This window comes from Leptodactylus fuscus, chromosome 4 (assembly GCF_031893055.1).
Source record: "Leptodactylus fuscus isolate aLepFus1 chromosome 4, aLepFus1.hap2, whole genome shotgun sequence".
In the NCBI taxonomy this organism is placed as follows: domain Eukaryota; kingdom Metazoa; phylum Chordata; class Amphibia; order Anura; family Leptodactylidae; genus Leptodactylus; species Leptodactylus fuscus.
Window position 1 is genome coordinate 194,248,807 of NC_134268.1, and position 21,596 is coordinate 194,270,402.

General features: G+C 42.8%; 1 protein-coding gene across 10 annotated transcripts in view; it reads right to left on the reverse strand.

The window, feature by feature from the left end:
- DIP2C (disco interacting protein 2 homolog C) overlaps nucleotides 1-21,596 on the reverse strand; it is a 346,599-nt gene that overhangs the window by 27,719 nt on the left and 297,284 nt on the right. For all 10 annotated transcript variants that reach the window (XM_075271576.1, XM_075271574.1, XM_075271578.1 and 7 more), the window contains 5 exons: nucleotides 17,534-17,645; nucleotides 12,178-12,287; nucleotides 10,635-10,765; nucleotides 6,200-6,368; nucleotides 2,611-2,781 (listed from right to left, as the gene is read on the reverse strand). In XM_075271576.1, the coding sequence (XP_075127677.1) occupies nucleotides 2,611-2,781; nucleotides 6,200-6,368; nucleotides 10,635-10,765; nucleotides 12,178-12,287; nucleotides 17,534-17,645 (693 nt within the window). The remainder of the gene's footprint in view (nucleotides 1-2,610; nucleotides 2,782-6,199; nucleotides 6,369-10,634; nucleotides 10,766-12,177; nucleotides 12,288-17,533; nucleotides 17,646-21,596) is intronic.

The window sequence follows — 21,596 nt, forward strand, 5'->3', positions numbered from 1 at the left end:
AAATAAAAATACCCAGCAAAGTCATTTCCAGGGCACATTCTGCTATGCAGGTGCATCAAAGCAAACCCAACACTCCTCTAAGGAGGGCGACAGATTTGTTGTGATGGATATCTTGACTCTCTAAGTCTCGGAGAGTAGCACGGATATTGACGAGTCTAATGTACATCTGAAAGATGCCGAAAAGTCAGGAACTTTCCAAAAACAATATTTCCAGCAGAGTTAATATTTGCTACCTCTTTATGAATGAGAAGATCTCTGCCAAACCTATTTAGGAGGGTCTTTTCTTACGACTTCTTGGATTTGGACAGATCTCATTGGTCAGAAGTTGATTGCTACGCTTGACCACAGTTTAGACATTTTCCGTCCGTCTTCCCAGAAAACAAATTGGCTTACTTGAAAACATAAAAAAATGCTTTCTTGGCTAAAGTGACAGCTCGTATATTTTGTGCAATTTTCTTCTTTTTATGGATGTCAAATGAAAAAAAAAAAAAAGTTATATAAAAATGATTACTTGACGCCTGATCGAGGTTGTTCTTGGATTAGCTCCACGTGTGTTAGGTCATATTTGGCCTGCGGTGTAATCACAGCACACACATGAACACACACTAAGAAGTCGGGGTTAATAAGTCACCGCGTTTCTAGAGCTAAGACATCAGGTTCAAGATTTTTAAGAGTGGTGCACTGGGCACTTATATATAGTAGACTGGGTCAGTGCGGAGATCTCAGCTCCTACCATGAACCATTTTTCTTGTAGAATATGTAAAACATGTCATCTATGGACTAACTTTGGTAGTTCCCCGCTGTTCCAGTTGGAATACTGCCTAGGTCTACTGGTCTCTAATTCTTGGCCCCTCTTGATACATAGTAAATGTATGTCCAGCCGATCACTGACCTGCAGCTATGATCTGCTATAGCTAGGTAGGTTTGATTTCCTTGTGTGGCAGAAAGTAGAGGCTAGCGGGCAACATCTGAACAGGAACAGCAGGGTCATAGTATTGTGTCTTCATTTTAAAGGGAATCTGTAACCAGGACCCAGCATATCAACCCAACCCTAAAGATAGGTAAGTTAGGGCCACCTGCATCAAATGGTGTTTCCCCCTTGTGAATCAGAGCCTCTGGTGCAAGGGTGTTGACATTGCTCCAAAAAGCTAATTGCATATTGACAAAAATGGCGATCCCCTGCAATTCACAAAGTGAATACACCATTTGATTCAGGTGACCCTAACCTATCTATCTGCAGGGTTTGGTTGAAATGCTGGGTTCTGGTAACCCTAATCTATCTATCTGCGGTTTTTAATTGGTATGCTGGGTTCTGGTGACCCTAACCTATGTATCTGCGGGGTTTGGTTAATATGCTGGGTTAAGGTGACCCTAACCTATGTATCTGCGGGGTTTGGTTAATATGCTGGGTTAAGGTGACCCTAACCTATCTATCTGCGGGGTTTGGTTGATATATTGGGTTCTAGTGCCTGACTCCCTTAACTTTTTTATCAAACAGAAAAACTCCTAATTAAGCAAAACGCAATTAATATGGGAGCATCAGAAAAGAAAGAGATTAATGGCAGCATATCTTGCAAAGTTGTAAGACCAAGATGTACAGGCAGCCAGACTCCTTAGGGCTCGTTCACATCTGCGTTGCCCTCTCTGTTGTGCAGGTTTCCGTTTCCTGCATAAAACAGAGCAGGAGACGGAAACCTGCAGGAGGCTTTCTCACCCATTCATTTGAATGGGTGAGAAAGCTGTCCGGCCGTGAGCGGCGGTGAGCGTTTTGCGCTCTCCGCCGCGAAACCGGGTTTTATAATCCGGACACAGAGTCGGACATGCAGTAGTCTGTGTTCGGATTAAAAAATCCGGTTTCGCGGCGGAGAGCATAAAACGCTCACCGCCGCGCACGGCCAGACCCGGTCTGTGCTTTGCGTCTTCTGGCACGCAGAAGACGGAAAGCACAGAATGGAAGGCTGAACGCAGGTGTGAACCTAGCGTTAGAAAGATGTCACCGGCTATTCCCCCCAACTTAAAAACACCATTGTTCATTAGGGTGATCTTGAATGTGGTCTCAAGTGGTAAAGCGGAATAATCTTGGGATAATATATATTATCGTGAATTTGGTCACATGTGGAAGCCACCTGAACAGCCACTGGTTCTTAGGTTGATGTAGTTTTTGCAACACATTGCCCAAGGCCAAACGATAGTGTGTTTTTGGCCATATTATCATTGAGTGAAGCTTTTTGTTGGTGCTTAGTTCAGGCTTTTCACCATTCCAGATGAATGTTTTTGGTTCAGTTGCTGAAAGTCTTAGCACATGTAGAAGATATCCTTCTAGATTTTTGAGAGACACAAACTATATACACGTACCTTATGAGTTCTTGAAATATCCATACTTGGCTCAGTAATAAAAATAGCGTTACCTGCTCAGTATGTGATACAAGGGCAGCCTCAATACACCTAATATCCTTCTTCAAATACAGAAGAAGGTGTAAGACATTCACAAAAAAATTTAAAATTAACAACTTATACCGTACGTAACCAAAACAAATAAAATAATAAAACAAGACCAACCTCAGATATTAAGAGGGCAATTGTGGTCAATACCATTAAAAAATACTGTACCTGTAAACATATGGCTAGGTTAACACGGCAGCCAAATGATGTGCTCACGGCCCTTGGGTGCAGACCCAGGTCTTTAAATAATTTGGAGAATGATTGGGTTAAAGAGATTCGAGGGCGCTCCTCAGCTACGACCACACATGTCCGTACTCTAGAGAGGTCCAAGCCCCTTGCCTAGAAGAGAAGATGAGAAGCTATGAATTTATGCTCACGTTAAAATATAGAACAAGAATAAAACTGGAAATCCTGAGGACACCCTTAATATCTGGAGTGGAAGGAAGTTGTACAATTCCTCTTAAAGGGATATTCGAGGTCTACAGTATACACATAGCTTTGTAAGGAGGTTTAGTGTAGATATAACTATATGGACAATAAGGAGATCAGTCTAACGGTCTTTTATACCAAGGTCTCAACTATGACAATGGGCATCAACTATGCCTAGAAGTCAGAAGGTGGCGGAAGTGGAGGTGTATTACCTAAACACAGGGGGAAGGTGGATTGCGCTCTGTGGTCAAAGGATGGATGCCAGGTGGACGTAATAACCGTAACTTTTATTGTATAAAAGCACTTGGACAACCCCTTCAATCATGGATGCAAGACTATGACTATGTATACTTAGGTACATCTTAGGCATATCTTCACTCCAGTGCCCATGGAAACAACACTGGCATGCAAAATGCCAGTCTTGTTAATGCATGCCTACAGTTATAAACAACTTTTCTCTAAATTAATTTTACAGGTGAATATAAGAAACGTTGACTGAAAAGTGGAGCAGAAAACTTTCTACATATTAGTCTATGAAGAGGAGAGAAAGGATAGAAAACACACTCAAATAATTGTTACTTCTACACATTTAACACTGCTAGTTTGTAGATAAGAGTCTACTAGTGCACAGAGGCAATACAATTGACAGCAGGTTCCTACTCCACCCTGCCCTCTCCATAGAGCTCTGTGTGAGGCTGAATACGAAGATGTAAAAATATAATCTTACAATTTACCTATACTAGATTACTGTAAACTAGTCTTTGATTCAGGTCTCCACCATGTTTTACTTATTCTTAAAAGTGTACCTCCAACAATAAAACAACTTTTTCAATATGAATAGTACAGGTGGATATAAGAAACTTTTAAATACATTTTATTAAAGAAATATGTTTCTTTCTCTACTTATTAGGCTGCTCTCCTCCTCCTTAGCTTCATTCAGAATGGTTGTTTATGTAGAGTCCTTCTTGATATTCAACCTCCACATTAGTCTATGGGGTGGAGTGAGGGCTGGCAGGTCTGTTAATTGATTTATTGTCTCATTTTGTGCAGTGGTAAAGCCTTATTCTGAAACATAGCAGTGTTAAAAGAGGTCCTCGACTGTGTCTTTTGGAGCAGCGCCCCCTCCCCTCTCCATAGAGTTCTATGTAAAAAGTAACTCAGTTTGAGAATAGAAGGAAACATATTTTGTAAATAACACATATTACAAAGTTTCTTACATTTACCTGTACTTTTAATTTATAAAAAGGGGGTTTTATACTCATAAATTTGCTTTAGTATATGTTATAAGGAAAGTCATTTGGATACAATACTTCTAATGGGTCTCTACAGAACTCTTCTTAGAGATATCAAAGCTCAAAAAACCTGTAAAAGGGTAAATTGTGGGTCACACAACTTGTTCCCAATTATATAAGACTATGAAAGAGGAAATAGGATCGCTGTGCCAATTGTATGCAGGTCGACTCTGCATAATAAAACGTGTGAATGATCTGACTTAGCGAGCAACCAGAAATCAGACAAAAGGGGAAAAACACTTCATAAAAATGACATGTTGTAGGAACATGAAAACAACATGGTGCATAATCCTCCCACTAGGACTGCCAAAGCAGTGATCTGGACTGGAAGCGATACAGAATAACATTGCTGCGGTGGAGCGGGACGGAGGGAGCTCTGCCGCTCTTCTAATTGAAATACCTATTATTTATGTAAGATTGATCTTAATGAGTTCTACAGAGCCGCTATGGAGGTGTGCAGCTACCTCCCAAAATCTACTCACTGCTGGATACATGGCAAGATTCCTCACATCCACAAGGTTAAGTTGCAGAACCTTCTGTTCCAAAAGTGACCGCAACTGAAGCCATTGGCTTCTCTACCCTCTAAGAACTGCTCTATCCCATTACAACCATTGGAAGAGTGCTCACGTAGTCTCATCACGAGACACGGCAGCAGAAAAGGAAGGAATCTGTACAGGAAATAATTAAGAACAATTGCATATACTTCTAAAGAAGGAAGGAAACCATAATGATTCTCTTATGCCCTTTGGCCCTACAGTATAGACTTAAAGGGGATATTCACGTTACAAATATTTGGCATATCCATAGGATATATCATAAATGTTATAGGTGGGCCCAAAGGAGAAGAGAAATCTCTGGGGTCACTATCAGGAAGATGTAGCAGGAACAGTGGAGAATCAATTACAAGGCGGCCAACGTTAGGTTCACTCCTGCGTTCGAGTTTACGTTCTTTGGCCCGTCTAGTGACCTGAAAAACGGAAACCCAATACACTTAAAAAGCGGTTACCCGCAGACCCCCAAGACTATAATGGAGGCCATCGGGTTTCCGGTCTTTAAAATGGAGAGAGAAAAGTCTTGCATGACTTTTCTCTCCGCAATTTTCAAGCAGATTTGGTGACGGAATCCCCAGACGGAGACCGGATTAAGGTGTGAACCCAGCCTACGCTGTGTTTGTAAGGGTACATGCACAGGACCATAGTGTTTTTACTATCTGTACTATTCTGCAAAAAACATGTTGGCATTCACGGATCTGGTATGATCCCATACACTTATATAGCAAGTCTGTGTCGCAGATATGGACAGGGATAGGACCTGCCTCATATGTTGCAGGTTCTATGGCTTAGATACTCATCTGTAAAAACTATGGCCATGTGTATGGATGAATGGGTCTATATACCATCCACATGTCTGAAAAATATGTATCCATATACTGCTGTCTCTTCATAGAGAAAACATACCCTTCCTAATAAGGAGAAGAGCTAATGTACATAGGGCTGTGCTCATAATCGTGAAGTATACCGCCATGTCTCAAACTGATCCCTTAGTAGATAACTGCTGCACTTTGTCCCTTATTCTTTAAAATAGGAACAGAGATTGAAAGGGGTTGTCGGAGATCACTGTTAAATTAGGCCATCAATGTGGGAACGATTGGGGGGGGATGTCGAATTTCCACAAAGCACAACAGCCATGGCCTTATTATTTATCCAGGTACAGCGCCATGCAGAAGTATGACTGTGCCCGGTACTGCAGCTGGGCACCTCCTCTGACTACTGCTGGTGCTACTTGTGAACTGACTCTTATAGTATTACACTGTATATGCGCTTCCATTGGTATAGGCTGTTAATAAACATATGCCCTCCATATTCAGCTCCGGGATCTGCCCCTGGAATCAACCAAAGATGTCTATCCCAGGAATGAAAAGAGCAACAGATGTAAAATTTATGCACCATGTAAAAAAATAAGACAAGCTTTAATTAATTTTTCTTTTTGAAGTCAAGAAATAAACATTATACCTGGGAGCAAAATGCATTCATTACCTTTAGGGATTCAGTCTGCAAGCCAAGTCCCTTGGTACAAAGTTCCATTACAGAGTAGGAACAAAATGTGTCTCTCACTTTGTACTGACTCACAGCAAGAAGCCACAAGGCAGGATTGATCTCCAGCTCTGAGGGAGGAATCAGAATAGACTGGTGTCCTGAATATACGCTGTAAAGACATGAGACATATTAGCATGCGCTGGGAGTCAGGCTGCAGTATTTTATGACATGAACACTGCTGACTATGCAAACTCCTATGACCTGCACATAGCTATTAAACCATACTTACTAGTTTATGGCACTCATCTATCGGCGCTTTTTATTTCCAAGACACAAGACTGTAATAAGTAATGCTGAAGATATGGATTGGAAAGCAACGCTTTGCATTTTCGGCGTATGACACATTTACGCCATTAAACATTGCACAGAATGGCTTCGTTTTTTGTTTTTTTTGCCGCTGCGCTATAATTGTTTCAGAAAATACAGTAAATGATGCTGCAAAGGCTACGAGACACTAAGTCTTGTTTAGCGGCTTTAGCCTTGTTTTTACGTTACCCAGATTAGTTGAAGGATAAAGGCACGCGGAGTTAAAAGGGTATTGCCATCTTGGCATTTATGGCCTGATAGATGTGGGTTCAACCTCTGGGATCCATGTCTATTGCAAGAACGGGCCCGGTTTGTGAGAGTCAAAAGGCCCCTATACATAGTTGGGGGGCGTTCACACTACCGTTGTTAATCCATTGCAAGCACAAATTTATCTTCAACATGCTCCGTCATGTTGTTACATTAGTGTTAATGAGAACAAAAAATAGAATCAGTCTTGACAGTTTAATGTCAGTTGCTGTCATCCTATGATGGAAGACAGCAACGGACGTTAGCAACGATAGTGTGAACGCCCCTTTAGAGTGTCTGCCAATCCCACCAAAATCGTTGTGTTTGACCAACATTAATCTAATGAGCACTGCAACCTTAAGGATAAGTCCCCACATAGTGCGCCGTACCCAAAAAAACGCTGCAGAAAAGACCGATGGAAATTAGTTTTTTTTTTCTTCAGCTTTTTTTTTTTACTGAAAGTCTGCAGAGTTTCCTTTGGACTTTCTGTCCCTATTATAGCTATACAGAAAATGCCAGCGTTTCCATAGGTATAACTGACATGTTGCGATATACAAAAACTTGCCGGTTTTTTAAATCGCAACTAGAGATGAGCGAGTAGTACTCGATCGAGTAGGTATTCGATCAAATACTACGGTATTCGAAATACTCGTACTCGATCGAGTACCACTCGCTGTTCGAATGTAAAAGTTCGATGCAGAACCAGCATTGATTGGCCGAATGCTATACAGTCGGCCAATCAATGCTGGTTCTTCTCCTACCTTTAGAAGTCTTCTCCGTGCAGCTTCCCCGCGTCCTCTTCCGGCTCTGAATGCACTCTGCCAGGCATCGGGCCTGGGCAGAGCCGACTGCGCATGTCCGCTTGTAGTGTGGGCATGCGCAGTCGGCTCTGCCCAGGCCCGATGCCTGGCAGAGTGAATTCAGAGCCGGAAGATGCCGCGGGGACGCTGCACGGAGAAGACTTCTCGGAGGATCCAGCCCGACCCTCACTCGTGGACTTGGTAAGTATAATTTGATCGAATGTTGCCTACCCCTGAAACGAGCATTTTCCCCCCATAGACTATAATAGGGTTCGATATTCGATTCGAGTAGTCGAATATTGAGGGGCTACTCGAAACGAATATCGAACCTCGAACATTTTACTGTTCGCTCATCTCTAATCGTAACATTTCCGCTGCAGCTATTTTCTGCATTGTGTGGATCGGATTAGCCACAATCCCATCCACTTTGTTGGTACTGTAAAACACTGTGGCCAAAACACATTTTTTCCACAATGTGGGGCCTTGACCTAAAGCAGGGCCATTTGTATCCAGCACGTATGGCGGGAGAGAATCTACGGTTCTGTACTATAGAGCTGTAGGCACTGGGTATTACCATATGGTGCACCATATGAAGTCATATCACAAAGTTACTATTTCTCCATAATACAGTCTTTATGGGACAATAGTTTTTTTTTATTCAGATTCCAAATGACCAAGAGTAACAAAAAATTGCCCAGAGCTGAACTCTTCCTATATCCTCTTCCTCTTCCCCTCATATTCTCCTAATGCTGACTCGTAGAACATTTAATGAGTAACATAACATTTTTGTGGATTTAATACCATATACGGATTCCAATAAACCAGCATTCCCAGAAGCAGCGTGATAATGGGCTGTACAAGGCTATTTAGAGCAACCCCCTGATTCACAATAAAAAACATTCACAATAACTGCATTATGCATAGAGGAAATACCCAGTGCCCTCTTTCTTTAACCCCTCAAGGACCAAGCCATTTTCCAGTTCACAGAGTCACAACATTATTGTTTGCGGAACAAATTGCACTTTGCACAGGATGTTGAATGCGGTAATTACAATGTAATTGTAATTCTGAAAAAAAATCTGAAATTTGAATGAAAAACAAAACAAAAAAAAACCACACTCGCGTCCATTTCTTATGGGTTTAATTTTTACGGCATTCACTATGTGGAAAATAGACAATTTCTATTCTGAAGGTCAGTACAATGTTTTTAATATTTTTATATTTTTTTTTAATTTTTTTTTAAAACTTTACAAAAAATAAAAATTTCTTTCTTCTGACACCTGTAACTTTTTCATATTTACTTGTATAGATCTGGGTATGGCGCATTTTTATGCGGGACAAGATGTAGTTTTTATTGATACCATTTTGGGGAAGGTCTGACGGCTTGATCACTTTTTATAAGTTTTTTTTTAGTAGTTAAAGTGTTGGGAAAAAAAACATTCGGCCGTCTCAATTTTTTTCCCTTGTTTAACATTCCTTGGCATTCAACGTATTGGATACTTTTTTTTATATTTTAATAGTTTGGGCATTTTTGAGTGCAGGAATACCTAAAGTGGTTATGTTTTTCTTTTTTTTTATTTCTTTTAATAAGTGATCTTGGAAAAGAAGGGGTGGGGAAGGGGGTTATACTTTTAAAGCCTTTTATTTTCAGACCCCATAGGGAACTAGGGGCTCTGATCTCCCCATGCAGTACACTCGGGGGCATTCAGTCACAGCCTTTTGCTGAGGTCCAGATGAATGGGCCTAACCGGCAGGGAGTCTTGAGCCATGGCTCATCCATGGCAAGATTGAGTCTGATGCCCCAATGTAAAATCTGCACCCCCAACCTATTATTTGTATTTCTTGCCTCCTCAAATTGGGAAGTGACATTTTATGGGTCTCCTAAGACTCCTGTTCCTTAGTGCGACTGCATCCTCTTAAGCTACACCCGTGTTCTATGCACACTGGGTAGTCTGAGCCAGTCCCCCTGTTCTTGGCTGGTTCATCCAGACAGTGTGCATGGACTAGACTGAGAAGCTAGGGTTACTGAGTAGAAATGAAGAGGGAACTGGAAATCGTAGCAATCGCACCAGTAGGGTTATTAATGAGGGCGCCGAGTACTTTAATCCCATTAATACTATTACATTATGATGTCGCTCGGGTGGTATAGAAAGAGCTGTCTGGTATATTGTACTTAGTATTAAACAGTGCCATTATGAAGTACAATTTGTCCTGCAAAAAATAAGTCCTCAAACAACTTTTTGAATGGTAAAATGGAAAAATAAAAGTTGCCGCTTTTGCAATTTGGGGAGGAAAATATAGAAACCCAAAACTGGAAACTTCAGTGTCCTTAAAGGGTTTGATATACATTATGTTTTCATTGTAAAACTGTTATCGTGAGCTGGAGGGTGACATTATAGCACAATATATACAAGTAGGTGGTAAAAAATGATAGGAGGGAACTAAAGGGAAAACTGAATCACTATAGGTCAATTACTTAAAGGGGTATCCCAGCCATAAACATTTATTACCCACAAAAATAAGTGATAAATGTTCAGACAGTACAGATCTGGCCCACACGTCCTGGGATTTAGACATGTGGCTGGAGAAGGATGGTCGACTGGGGTAATTGGGCAAACACCCCACTAAACTAATATATACCACCTATTCTATGGATAAAGAAGCAGTACAACCATTGTTTTTTTCAGAAAGTGACATCATGTCAACTGGTCACATGGCCTTGCTGAAGCTTAGTCTCATTCATTTGAGAGGGATTGAGCTGTAGCTGTACCAAGTGACCAATAGACACAATGTGGCATCCCAGGGACTGAGCTGTAGCAGTACCAAGTGACCAACAGACTCAATGTGGCATCCTGTGAAATGGAAAGCAGCCATGTTTTCTAATCTTGGATAACCCCTTTAAGGTCTTCATCACTACCACCAGCAAAATCAGTCTAAATATTTTTTCACATGAAAAAAAACTTACGAAGTAAAAATGTAGGAGAGAATGATAATGAATGGCAGCCTGTAGACCCAAAACATACCTACAGAGGCACCAAAGGACAAAGCCCAGGCCACAGTAAGGATCCAGACAAATAGCCACCTCTCTGGAAGGGTAGAGCTCACACTGAAGTTTAATGGATCGACAGAAGGCACTAGTGGCTGCATGGGACATCTGAAAAAGAGAAACAGATTCCAATACGAACCAAGACAACAAAACCTGAAATAAAATCTTAAAGTCAACGTCCAGATCGTAAAATTGTACCCTTAAACCTGCGTACAAAACCAGACCAACCTTCTCTACCCTAACCATGAAAAGTAGTAGAAAAAAGAAGATGCCATAACACATGATGGGAGGGTCAGACTACACATGGTTTGTTTGTAGTCTGTAACCATGATGACCTATAGATTTTAAATTGTTACAGTTAAATAAGACCAGTTGCAAATTTGGTTAATTTTATCTTTTAGATACATTGTTTGTAAAAGTGTACATATCTTTAACCCCGTGTTATTAGCTTAGAACCTCTTCTAAGTTTAGGCTATTACTAAAAGACGTCTATCTGCTCACAAACCAGAGACGGATCAGAGAAAACAGAAGAGTTACAACTGCTGCAAATTGCAAAGCGGACATAGAGATAAATCTAGGCGGTGGCTTTATTTCAATGTTAAATATGCTCCTAATGAACTGAAAATGATGACTTGGCTGCAGCGTATGAGCCATTAAATCTTTATGATACACAGGGACATTTTTACTACCCCGGTCGCTTGACTTGGAAATTACAGCTTGTTAGGGCAATCTGTAACGCGCTTGGATCCGTCCGCGATGTAATTTCTTTTTAGTGAGTAAATACAGACCATTTGACAAAGTCACAGTCATTCATTGTAATCAATTCACAGAAATAATTTTCCCAAAAGTTGTAACATTTAACAAGCAGTTTGGCGTTATAGGGACCTGTCATACAGAGCGGAGGCAGACATCTCATGGTCTGGGCCAAGATTTAGCTTATTACGCCATTAAAATGTAGCAAGGGGGCAATGCTGTAAGACTGGACAATGGTGGAGAAATACATGGGATTAATTTGCTGTGAGGTTATCCATCTGAGCAATTCTGTACAGAAATTATTATGGGGGACTTGTTGGCACTGGCGGTTATATGAGTAATGAGGGAAGGAGGGTTCGCAAGGGTAAAAGACCTTATAAGTGCCAATCGCTAGGCAGTAGCTGGGATCTATACCAATGGACATGTCTAGGAGGGCAGTGAAGTTCAAATACTTAGAATGCATTATGAAGATCTCTCCATCCGATATACCCCATTAGGCCACATAGACCTCATAAAGTGGATGCCCACTTAGGACCTCCTCTACTGGCCAGAGCAGAGGACCATTTTTCTGTGGTAGACCTGGCACCGCCATGGTTATCTGTTCACTTGAATAGCCAGTATGTAATAAATACATAAAATACTACAATACAATACCACGATAGGAGCTGCTGACACAGGTTTTCGGCTGAGCGATCACGTGCTCGCTGGATCGGCTTCACTCGTTAGAACTGAATTAGGTTAGACATAGGTATTATAGTTAGACATACCTTCACCCCAGCAAGCATTCCAGTTGTAGATACACTAAAATCAAGGTAAGCCAATGTCTCCGGGTCTGAGGGTTTGTAGATTTGGGATGGTCTTTTCTTTGGCAAATCATCTTAAAAATAAAAGAAAAAGAAACTCTTACAAACGAAGAGAAAATTCAGAGCTGAGAGAAATCTGTGGGAAACCTGAATTTAACACCCATTCACGGAATCTGTGGCTTCGGGTTTATAACAAATTAAGCAATAAATAAAATACAATGGAAATTGTGGTACTTGTGATGGTCCCAATGGTCTTCTCAAAAAATATGGCCAATATGATGGAACTGAAATCTGGTCAAGATAAGGGGTTTAAAGGACAAACTTCAACCATGGAATTGGTGGCGAGAGAGAGCAGGAAGCTTATTTTTTCAGCTTCCTGCTCTGATCAATTGTTTTCAATAGAAGGCAGATTCATAGTTGAATTTGGCACTAATTTTGAGGAGAAAACTACTTCCAAATACCACTGTTTGAGCAAACCCTTATGCACACTTCCTCATATACTCCATATATGTATCTAGCACTTCTAGAAGGAGCCATCCTTGAGATCTGCTCTGTAGGACCACAGACTGAAATGTCTATAAAGAGAGCAATGTATGAGACCATAAACAACATAATAAGGGTTGTCCTACAATCACAATGGTCAGTCTCACTGAAAGACGTGGCCTCACCTATGTGCAACCATTACTCCATTCACGCAGAGAATACGGGACCCTTTGGGTATGGGATACATTGTGGTTCTCAGGCAACCCCTTTAAGACTAAAGAGCAATACTAAATGTACAACAAACACATAAAAACACAAATAAACTTCAAATAAATTCACGCATGTTGTGCCAACAGGAGGTAGCAGTAGGTTGAACAAACAAGCCGGCGCAGCTTCCAGTATTAGTTAATAATGTAGCGGACAGAAACTGCGGTTGTAAAATATAATTACAGAAATGTTTAGACCGGTTTCGGAGCGGAGGACTTTTCATTAATTTGTCTCCAGCTGCTTGTGTAAAAGACGACCTACAGCCCAGGGCAGGACGGCAGTCTAAGGCGATTTTCCCTATTGCTACAGTATAATTATATTTGTGAATACAACATAAGAATCGAAGGAGAAAAGGAAGCTAGTAATGCAAAGTCTATAATGCAGCGTAAAGCTCCCCCGACACTAATGCACATTATTACAGAAAAGGAAGATAAAACTTGAATGAGGCTAAAAAAAGGGAAAAAAAATACCGCCAGCGTTTTGTTAAATAAATAGGACATCAGATGTAAGAATAAATGATAGGTGTATTAGTGGGGGATGATGGTGTGGAGGCCACATTATTACTTTTCAGGTCAATATGCATAAAACAGACCCTTTTTTTGGTAGTCAGTAAAGGATATACAGTGAAACCAGTGGTGCAAGTATAGTCCCAAAGGGATCAGAACACATTTTGCCCCCATGCCCCCTTTACAATTAGGAATGGGGATCCATCTTTAGGAGTCCCAGCCTGTCACCAACTCCCAGACAACTTATAGTCAGGACCAGCAATACTCGATCACCATCTTACAGCGCCACCAACCCATGCCTACTCCTCCACAACAATCGGCAAACACTTATGACTGGGATCATCTCTACTCCCCTCCCAGGATTACCCAATCTCTGCCACCCGCATACAGTTAAGACTGTGCTCCAAGCTCAACCCCATACCTGCCAAATGACAGTCAGGGGCTCAGAACCCCCCATAAGCTTTGCTCCCTCCTCCACACCTGGTAACATGCAGTTAGGACTGGGCACTGCCCAAAGCCAGCATATGATTAGGACCAGGCCACATCACGCAGACCCAGTCATTGCCCTGTACAGGCAGAAAACTGGAGCACAGTGGTCCTAACAATACTAATCACCAAAGCATGCTTTATACTGTAATACAAGAGTGAAGCCCATACTATTATTGTTATTTTTGCTTATCTGTATAGCGCCATCCTATTCTGCAGCGCTTTATAGACATTGTCAGTCACTGTCTCATAAATGGGTCACAATCGACATGGGTATAATATACCTATAAAGCCATACATAGAATTGCAATAACAAAAATCACAAAGTAATGCCACTATCTGCCTGTGTTTAATGAGTAAATCTGTATGCAAGTCCCTGCGGTCTGATGCCAGACAAACACTAACAAATCCTATCCTGTCACCTCGCATAACATATGTGTTATTTATTGAGATTTGTTATTCTATCATTTGCTTCATGAAATTGATATAAATCCACGTGGATACTTCGGGTAAATATGAATTAGAACTAAAGGTCACCGGCATTAATATCACAGTTACCAACAAGGGCATATGGTTCCTCCAACCGCAGCGGGGAAAACCCTCCTGCTAGTAGTTACTGTACGTCAGGGGTCTCAAACTCAACTCAGCATGTGGGCCGCAGAGCAAGATCCCAGCCAGTCGGCGGGCCGCACCGCGGCAAATTTAGCCCCACCCACTTTTATGTTGACTCCGCCCATTCATTTTTCATGTGCCCCCACACTGTATAATCCTCCTACAGTCACCCGTAAACTATATGTCCCCCCTCCATCTTTCCCCCAGTTACATATACACCCTTCATCTGCCCCCAGATTCATGTCCCCCCATCTCTGCCCCAGATTCATGTCCCCCCATCTCTGCCCCCAGATTCATGTCCCCCATCTCTGCCCCCAGATTCATGTCCCCCCATCTCTGCCCCAGATTCATGTCCCCCCATCTCTGCCCCCAGATTCATGTCCCCCCATCTCTGCCCCCAGATTCATGTCCCTCCATTTCTGCCCCCAGTTTCATGTCCCTCCATTTCTGCCCCAGTGTCATGCCATTCTCCCCCCTCCCTTTGTCTGCCCCCAGTGTCATGAGCCCCTTCATTCCACCTCAATGTTTAAAGAGGACCTTCCACCATTTTGCCCACAGGCAGTTCTATATACTGCCGGAAAGCTGACATTGCGCTGAGTTCAGCACACTGTCGGCTTTCCCGATCTGGGCCCAGTGTGAAGAGCTTACGGTCCGGTACCGTAGCTCTTCTATGGTCAGAAGGGCGTTTCTGACAGTTAGCCAGAGACGTCCTTCTTCACAGCACAGCCAATCGCGCTGCACCGTGTGAGCGGGGAGGAACTGATAATGCTCGTCTATGGACGAGTACTGCGAGCAGAGGGAGGGGGCGTTCCTCCCGGCTCTCACAGCACAGCGCGATTGGCTGTGCTGTGAAGAAGGACGTCTCTGACTGAGTGTCAGAGACGCTCTTCTGACCATAGAAGAGCTATGGTACCGGACCGTAAGCTCTTCACACTGGGCCCACATCGGGAAAGCCGACAGTGCGCTGAACTCAGCGCACTGTCAGCTTTCCGGCAGTATATAGAACTGCCTGTGGGCAAAATGGTGAAACGTCCGGATTCAACTTGGATCCGGCGTCCCTAGGCTTGTGCGGGCCGCACAAAATTGTTCGGAGGGCCGCATGCGGCCCGCGGGCCGCGAGTTTGAGACCCCTGCTGTACGTCCAATAGTTGGCGCTACAGAGACAGTTGTCTTCCTAGCCAATATGCCAAATGGAACAAAAATGTCCAAGGGCCAAGCTGTCCACCTTTGTTATATGGAACAGGGGGTGAAGATGCAATAAGCTCTGGAGCCCCAAGGTCTAGTATGGAAGGGTATGGTGTTATAAACCAGTCCCAGAGTTTATTCGTGTGAGAAAGCCAGCTGTTCATTGGTTGAGCGTTCTGGCTGTAATGGTCGTGGGATGAAGGGAGGGAGAGAACGGGTTGGGCTTACGGGAATCCCAGCTAGGTCCCCACCTACTACCTGACTTACTTTTTACTATTTTCTGTTATTCATTTTATTGCCTACTGGCTGTTCCTTTGGGTCATATATTTAGTAAACTATGACCTCACTCTGCAATCCTAAGGGGGCAGGGCTACCGCCCTTGCCCTTTTCACGGTTCAACATGTGTTTGATGTTGTATATATACATGGTTAAGGGGAGATTGTCACTCCTTGGGAAGAGACCACCATATAGGTGTGTGGAGACTTATTAAGAATTTAGCACTCCACTTCGCAAGGGACCATGGGAAGAATATGCAAATCTGTCTTCCATGATGTAATTAGGAAGTCAGCTGCTGCCTCAGTGTTGCAAACCAATAGAGGGCGCTCACTGGAATGTACATGTCATGTACCTATTGTTTGTATTATACACACTTGAGAAAGGGACCTGTTCGCGAAACGTGTTGTGTGCCAATAAAGCTTTTCACATTTGGACCAGCATGCCTACTGCCTTCTTTTCTTCTACCTCTGGAGGATTCTGATGCATGTTCCTGTTCAATGTGTTCTTGAGGCCGGCTGCTACTATCGGGTCCATTTGTTCTATAAGAATCTATTGTACATGCCTATATAGTGGTTGTGAACTATTTGTCACAACCCAACAAGGTGAGCCTTCAATCATCTATTTCATTTTCATCACCAATGTATGCTACAGTATTACGCGATTACCGGTAGCACTTGGCCATGTGCTTTGTTTTTTTCTTCCTCTTGGAATGAGTAGCAAATGAATTCTTAAAATAAAAATCCACAACTTAGAGCGGATTCACCTCTGTGCCCGGTCTCCGATTTAGCCAATCCAGCCGGTTTCTATCTTCTTCCCTGCAAAACTGGACAGGAGATGGAAACCAGTGGTCAAACCGCCCGTGTGCGTCTTCTGCCTGTCTGCGGGAAACCGTTTTTTTTTAGCCGGACACAAAGTCTGACATTCATGTGTCCGGTTGTGTCCTCTCCAAACCCATTCAACGAAATGGGTATGAAATCTGACCGCCAGGTTTCCGTCTCCTGTCTAGTTTCACGGGGCAAAAGATGGGAACCAGCCGGATTGGCTAAACCGGAGATCGGGTGCGGATATGACCCCGCCCTGAGCCGGAATTTCATGTTGTGATTTTGCATTGCATGTAAAAGGGGTTTCTCACATACAAAACATGTGGGTGGTCATAAAATCTGACACATACTGCGGTGCAGAATACGCTCCACAATCTAAAAACTACCAATTATTATTACATATATTCCCTCTAAGGTTTCGGTAATGCACAGCAGTGAAACTATAAGAAAAGTATATATATATTTTTTTTTTAATATATACAGTATATACCACATATATTTTCCTTACAACGGCAATAGTACAATCAATCAATCATTCATTCATTCATTCATTCAAGATTTAGCGAGCTGCCACATTAACAATTATGGTCACCATCCATCAATCTTACAGGATCCAACCACACACATCTATAAAGAACGTAAGCTATCCCTTCGCTTTGTAGAGAAAATAAAGTAACTTCTCACCTGTATCCAGGATGGGAGGCCACGTTCTAATATCCACGGCTGCCGCTGCTTCCCTTGACCGTAAGAGCTTACAAATGAGTTGCGTAGTCATTAAACAGGCAGAACGACTCACCTGGGAGACAAGGAGGAAGAGAACGAGGAAATAATTATGTCTGCTCCGTGCCGGCAACCCGACAGCGCTTAGGAAAATTCTATTCTCCTCGGGAGATTCTGTAACCGGGATATTCTTCTCAGACACAAATTCACTGAGTGATAGGTAGTAATATTTTGTCTTTTGTGTAATAAACACCATGTAGTGGAAATCTGGAATTGCTATCAGATGATCCAGAACGTGCCGGGATATGGAAAGAACATCAGGCAAAAGAAAATTAGGACTTGTCCGCAACAGTCAGGAAAACCTGTTTTGTGCAGTATAATGTGTCATATGGCAGATTCAAGGTGAGGAAAAACCCTATTAGGCTCCATTCCCACGGAGTAACGCGCCGCGCATTTAGACACGTATACACGTGTCAGAGTGTGAGCGCTCAAAAAAGATCACATTCACTTCAATGGGTGCCGGATTACGGGCGCTACATATTGAAATCAATGGGAGGCTTTTTAACCCACTGATTTCAATGTGATTGAAGTGAATGGGATCTGTTTTGAGCGCTCACACTCTGACACGTGTATACGTGTCTGAATGCGCGGCGCGTTACTCCGTGGGAACGGAGCCTAAAAAAGCCTACAACGACATAAAATCATACGCTGGGACACATTGTGCCTACGTGCAGCATGAGTTCGGCTCATTTTGCAGGGCGGCAAACTGTTTTTTGACCCTATCCCCCCATTACCGAAGGCCTTCCTTCAAAAATCACCCATTAAAATAACACGACCCTTATCGATTCTGTCTGACTGTAGCTGTCAGCTATTTATGGGTTGGGAATCAGATTGGGCAACTATAGAGGAGTCTGAGTCCCCTACCAACTCCACAGCCCTGCTTATTTGGATACTGTATGCTATTTGGGCACTATATGGTGTTATTGTGAGAGTTGTATGCGGTATTATATAGACATTGTATTATATAGCATCTCATGAGCAGGAGGATACCGATAATTTGGCAAGGACCCCTATGGCCTCCCAAGCAAAAAACACAATTAGAGGGCGAGAAAGTATCGGAAAGAGAAGAGGTGAGGTTGTGAGAGGCACGGATAATATGACATACGACCTGCCCCAGTACACGTAGTCTCAGGAGTAGACTATTAGTGTTTGTCTGAATGTTTGCCAAGGACAAAACTGCTGTGACAGATGATCATTTATGATTTGCTTAGAGGACTACTTTGGCAAGAGATCAAACTCTACTGCAAGCATTCATCGATCCGGAGCTCTGCTGTCATATTCTTATTACCGAGATGCAATGCATTAGTCAGTAGAGCGCGCCATGCCATGATATACACCATCACACACTCTATGACACTAATGCCACCAGCTTTACCAAGTAGGCTTACTTACAGGAGCTGGAGTAATGTATTACCGGGGTAGGAGTTAAAAAGGGTACCTGTCACCAGGTCAGAAGAACCCAATGACATACATGATCTGATCGGCGCTATCACCCTTAGCAGTTTGGTGTTTTGTTTATCCAAACCTGTTCAGCCATTCCAAAGATATAAGTCCTCTTAGTGTTGATGCAATTTAGGGTATGCTAGACAATTGGGTGATAACACTGTAGTTTCTATGGGGGTGACGTCACTGTCTGCTGTACGTCCTGCAGTTGTTACCGCCTACTTGGCTAATACCCTATATTCCATCATCATTAAAAGGGCTTATATCTTTGGAATAGTTGAACAGGTTTGTAAAAACAAAACGCCAAGTGTCTATAGTGACAGTGCCTATTACATAATGAGTGTCATTGGGCTGTTAAGACTAATGCTAGGTTCACACCTGCGTTCGGCACTCCGTTCTGTGGTTTCCGTCTTCTGCATGCAAGAAGACGGAAACCACAGACTGGGTCCGGCCGTGAGCGGTGGTGAGCGTTTTATGCTCTCCGCCGCAAAAACGGTTTTTTTAATCCAGACACAGAGTACTGCATGTCCGACTCTGTGTCCGTATTAAAAAACCCGGTTTCACGGCGGAGAGCATAAAACGCTCACCTCCGCACAGCTTTCTAACCCATTCAAAAATGAATGGGTATGAAAGAGTCCTGCAGGTTTCCGTCTCCTGCCTCTATTTTGTGCAGGAAACGGAAACCTGCATGAACGGAGACCGGGCGCAGATGTGAACGAGCCCTTAGTGACAAGAAGGTGCTGAGATCTGATGACAAGGGACAAAAAACCTGTAACAAGATTTTTTTTTTTTCAATCAATATCTACAACAAAAGCACTTATTGTGGGTGTAACACATTGGCTCAGTGGTTAGCACTGTAGCCATGCAGCGCTGGAGTCCTGGGTTCGAATCCTGCCAAGGACAAAACATCTGAAAGGAGTCTGTATGTTCTCCCCGTATTTGCGTGGATTTCCTTCCATTCTACAAAGACATACTGATAGGGAAAAATGTACGTTGTGATCCCTATATGGGCTATCTGGGACTCACAATCTACAAAATTGTGGATCGGCGCTTGTGGCACAAGAAAAGGCTTTACGTCAAACGCATGTTTCAATATCATCCCTTTATGCCACAAAACTGCCGTAAAGAGAGGGATAAATTCCCCCATTGTGTGCATGCAATATTTTTAATAAATGTGTACATTCCTAGAACACTTATTTCCCACTTTTGACATTTATTACAGTTCTCTAATGTTATTTAATTCCACAGAAACCAATGGACTCAACCTGGCCCAGTTATGGATGTGGCCACTATGGGCTACCATGGCGAAGTGTGATTCCCGTCTTTAAGAACTTTATGCCAAAAATTTCAGATGGTGATTGGTTCGGATGACCAGGGAGGTGTCAGAACTGCAGAGGACTATCGATGAGTGTGGTTTTAGGGGACCCTTTGTGCTATTTTGATGCTCGTATAAATGGCCACAAGAAAATAGCCGTAGGCACGTGTAGTCGGCTGCGCATGCTTGTCATCTAAAGCCAGAAGAAACCATCAGAAGAAGATGTTGCGGAGAGGGCGTGCCAGAAGAAGAGGCCGTCACTGAAGAGTTCTCTCGCAGCCTTGGGGGCGCCCCCAGTGCTGCGAGAGAACTAATTTGCATACCACTGAAAACGGGGATATCTACGGAACGGTGGCGCGGAGAAGAGATCTAAAGGTAGGAGAAGAATAGCCTTTCTTAGGGCTATTCCTACGTGTTAGGGAGAAATAATTCAGTTTTAATGATTGAATCCCTTTAAGGACTTCAGAAGTTACCTTGAAAGAAACAAGCCTCATATCCAGCAAGAACACCATAGTTTAGTGCGGGGCGTATAAATAGCAGGTGCATGCACAGAGCACATACTATGAAGCACGGAGACAATTGATATGTTTAGAATTAATATGCAGTTTCCCACCACAACATTTTTGATGTGGATAATTGAAGCCTGTACAATTAAGAAGCATGACATCTGAGAGACATATGGAAATCAATTTCACCAAAAAGTTATGGAATAATTATTCACATTACTTAAGAGCTAATTACGATCAATTACATGGAGTGTGTATAGATAATGAACACAATGCACTAGTTAGACACACCACACCTGCCTATAGAAGGAGCTCCACTTGCCTAGGAGTCTAGAATAAGACTATTTGTTCACGTGCTGGAAGTCCAAAAAAACGGGCACAGAAAAGTTGGCTAAATCCACTGATTTCAGTGCAACTGGATGACTATCGTAAGATTCATTTATAACTGCTTCGGGGGCTCCTTTGCAGATTCTGCTGTAAGTTGGCGGAGAGCGCAGTCCTGCATGTAGGACTCTTCTCTCCATTGGTTTCAGTACATAGTGGGAAGCCAGCGGACCTGATTACAGTCTATGGGGTCTGCGGGTAACCGCTATTTTAATGGGCGGCCTTGAGCATGGTGCAAGTGTGAACCTAGCCAAAGAATATGGGGACCTCTGGATTCTCCTGCAACAGATGATATTGGGGTGATGTGGATTTCATCACC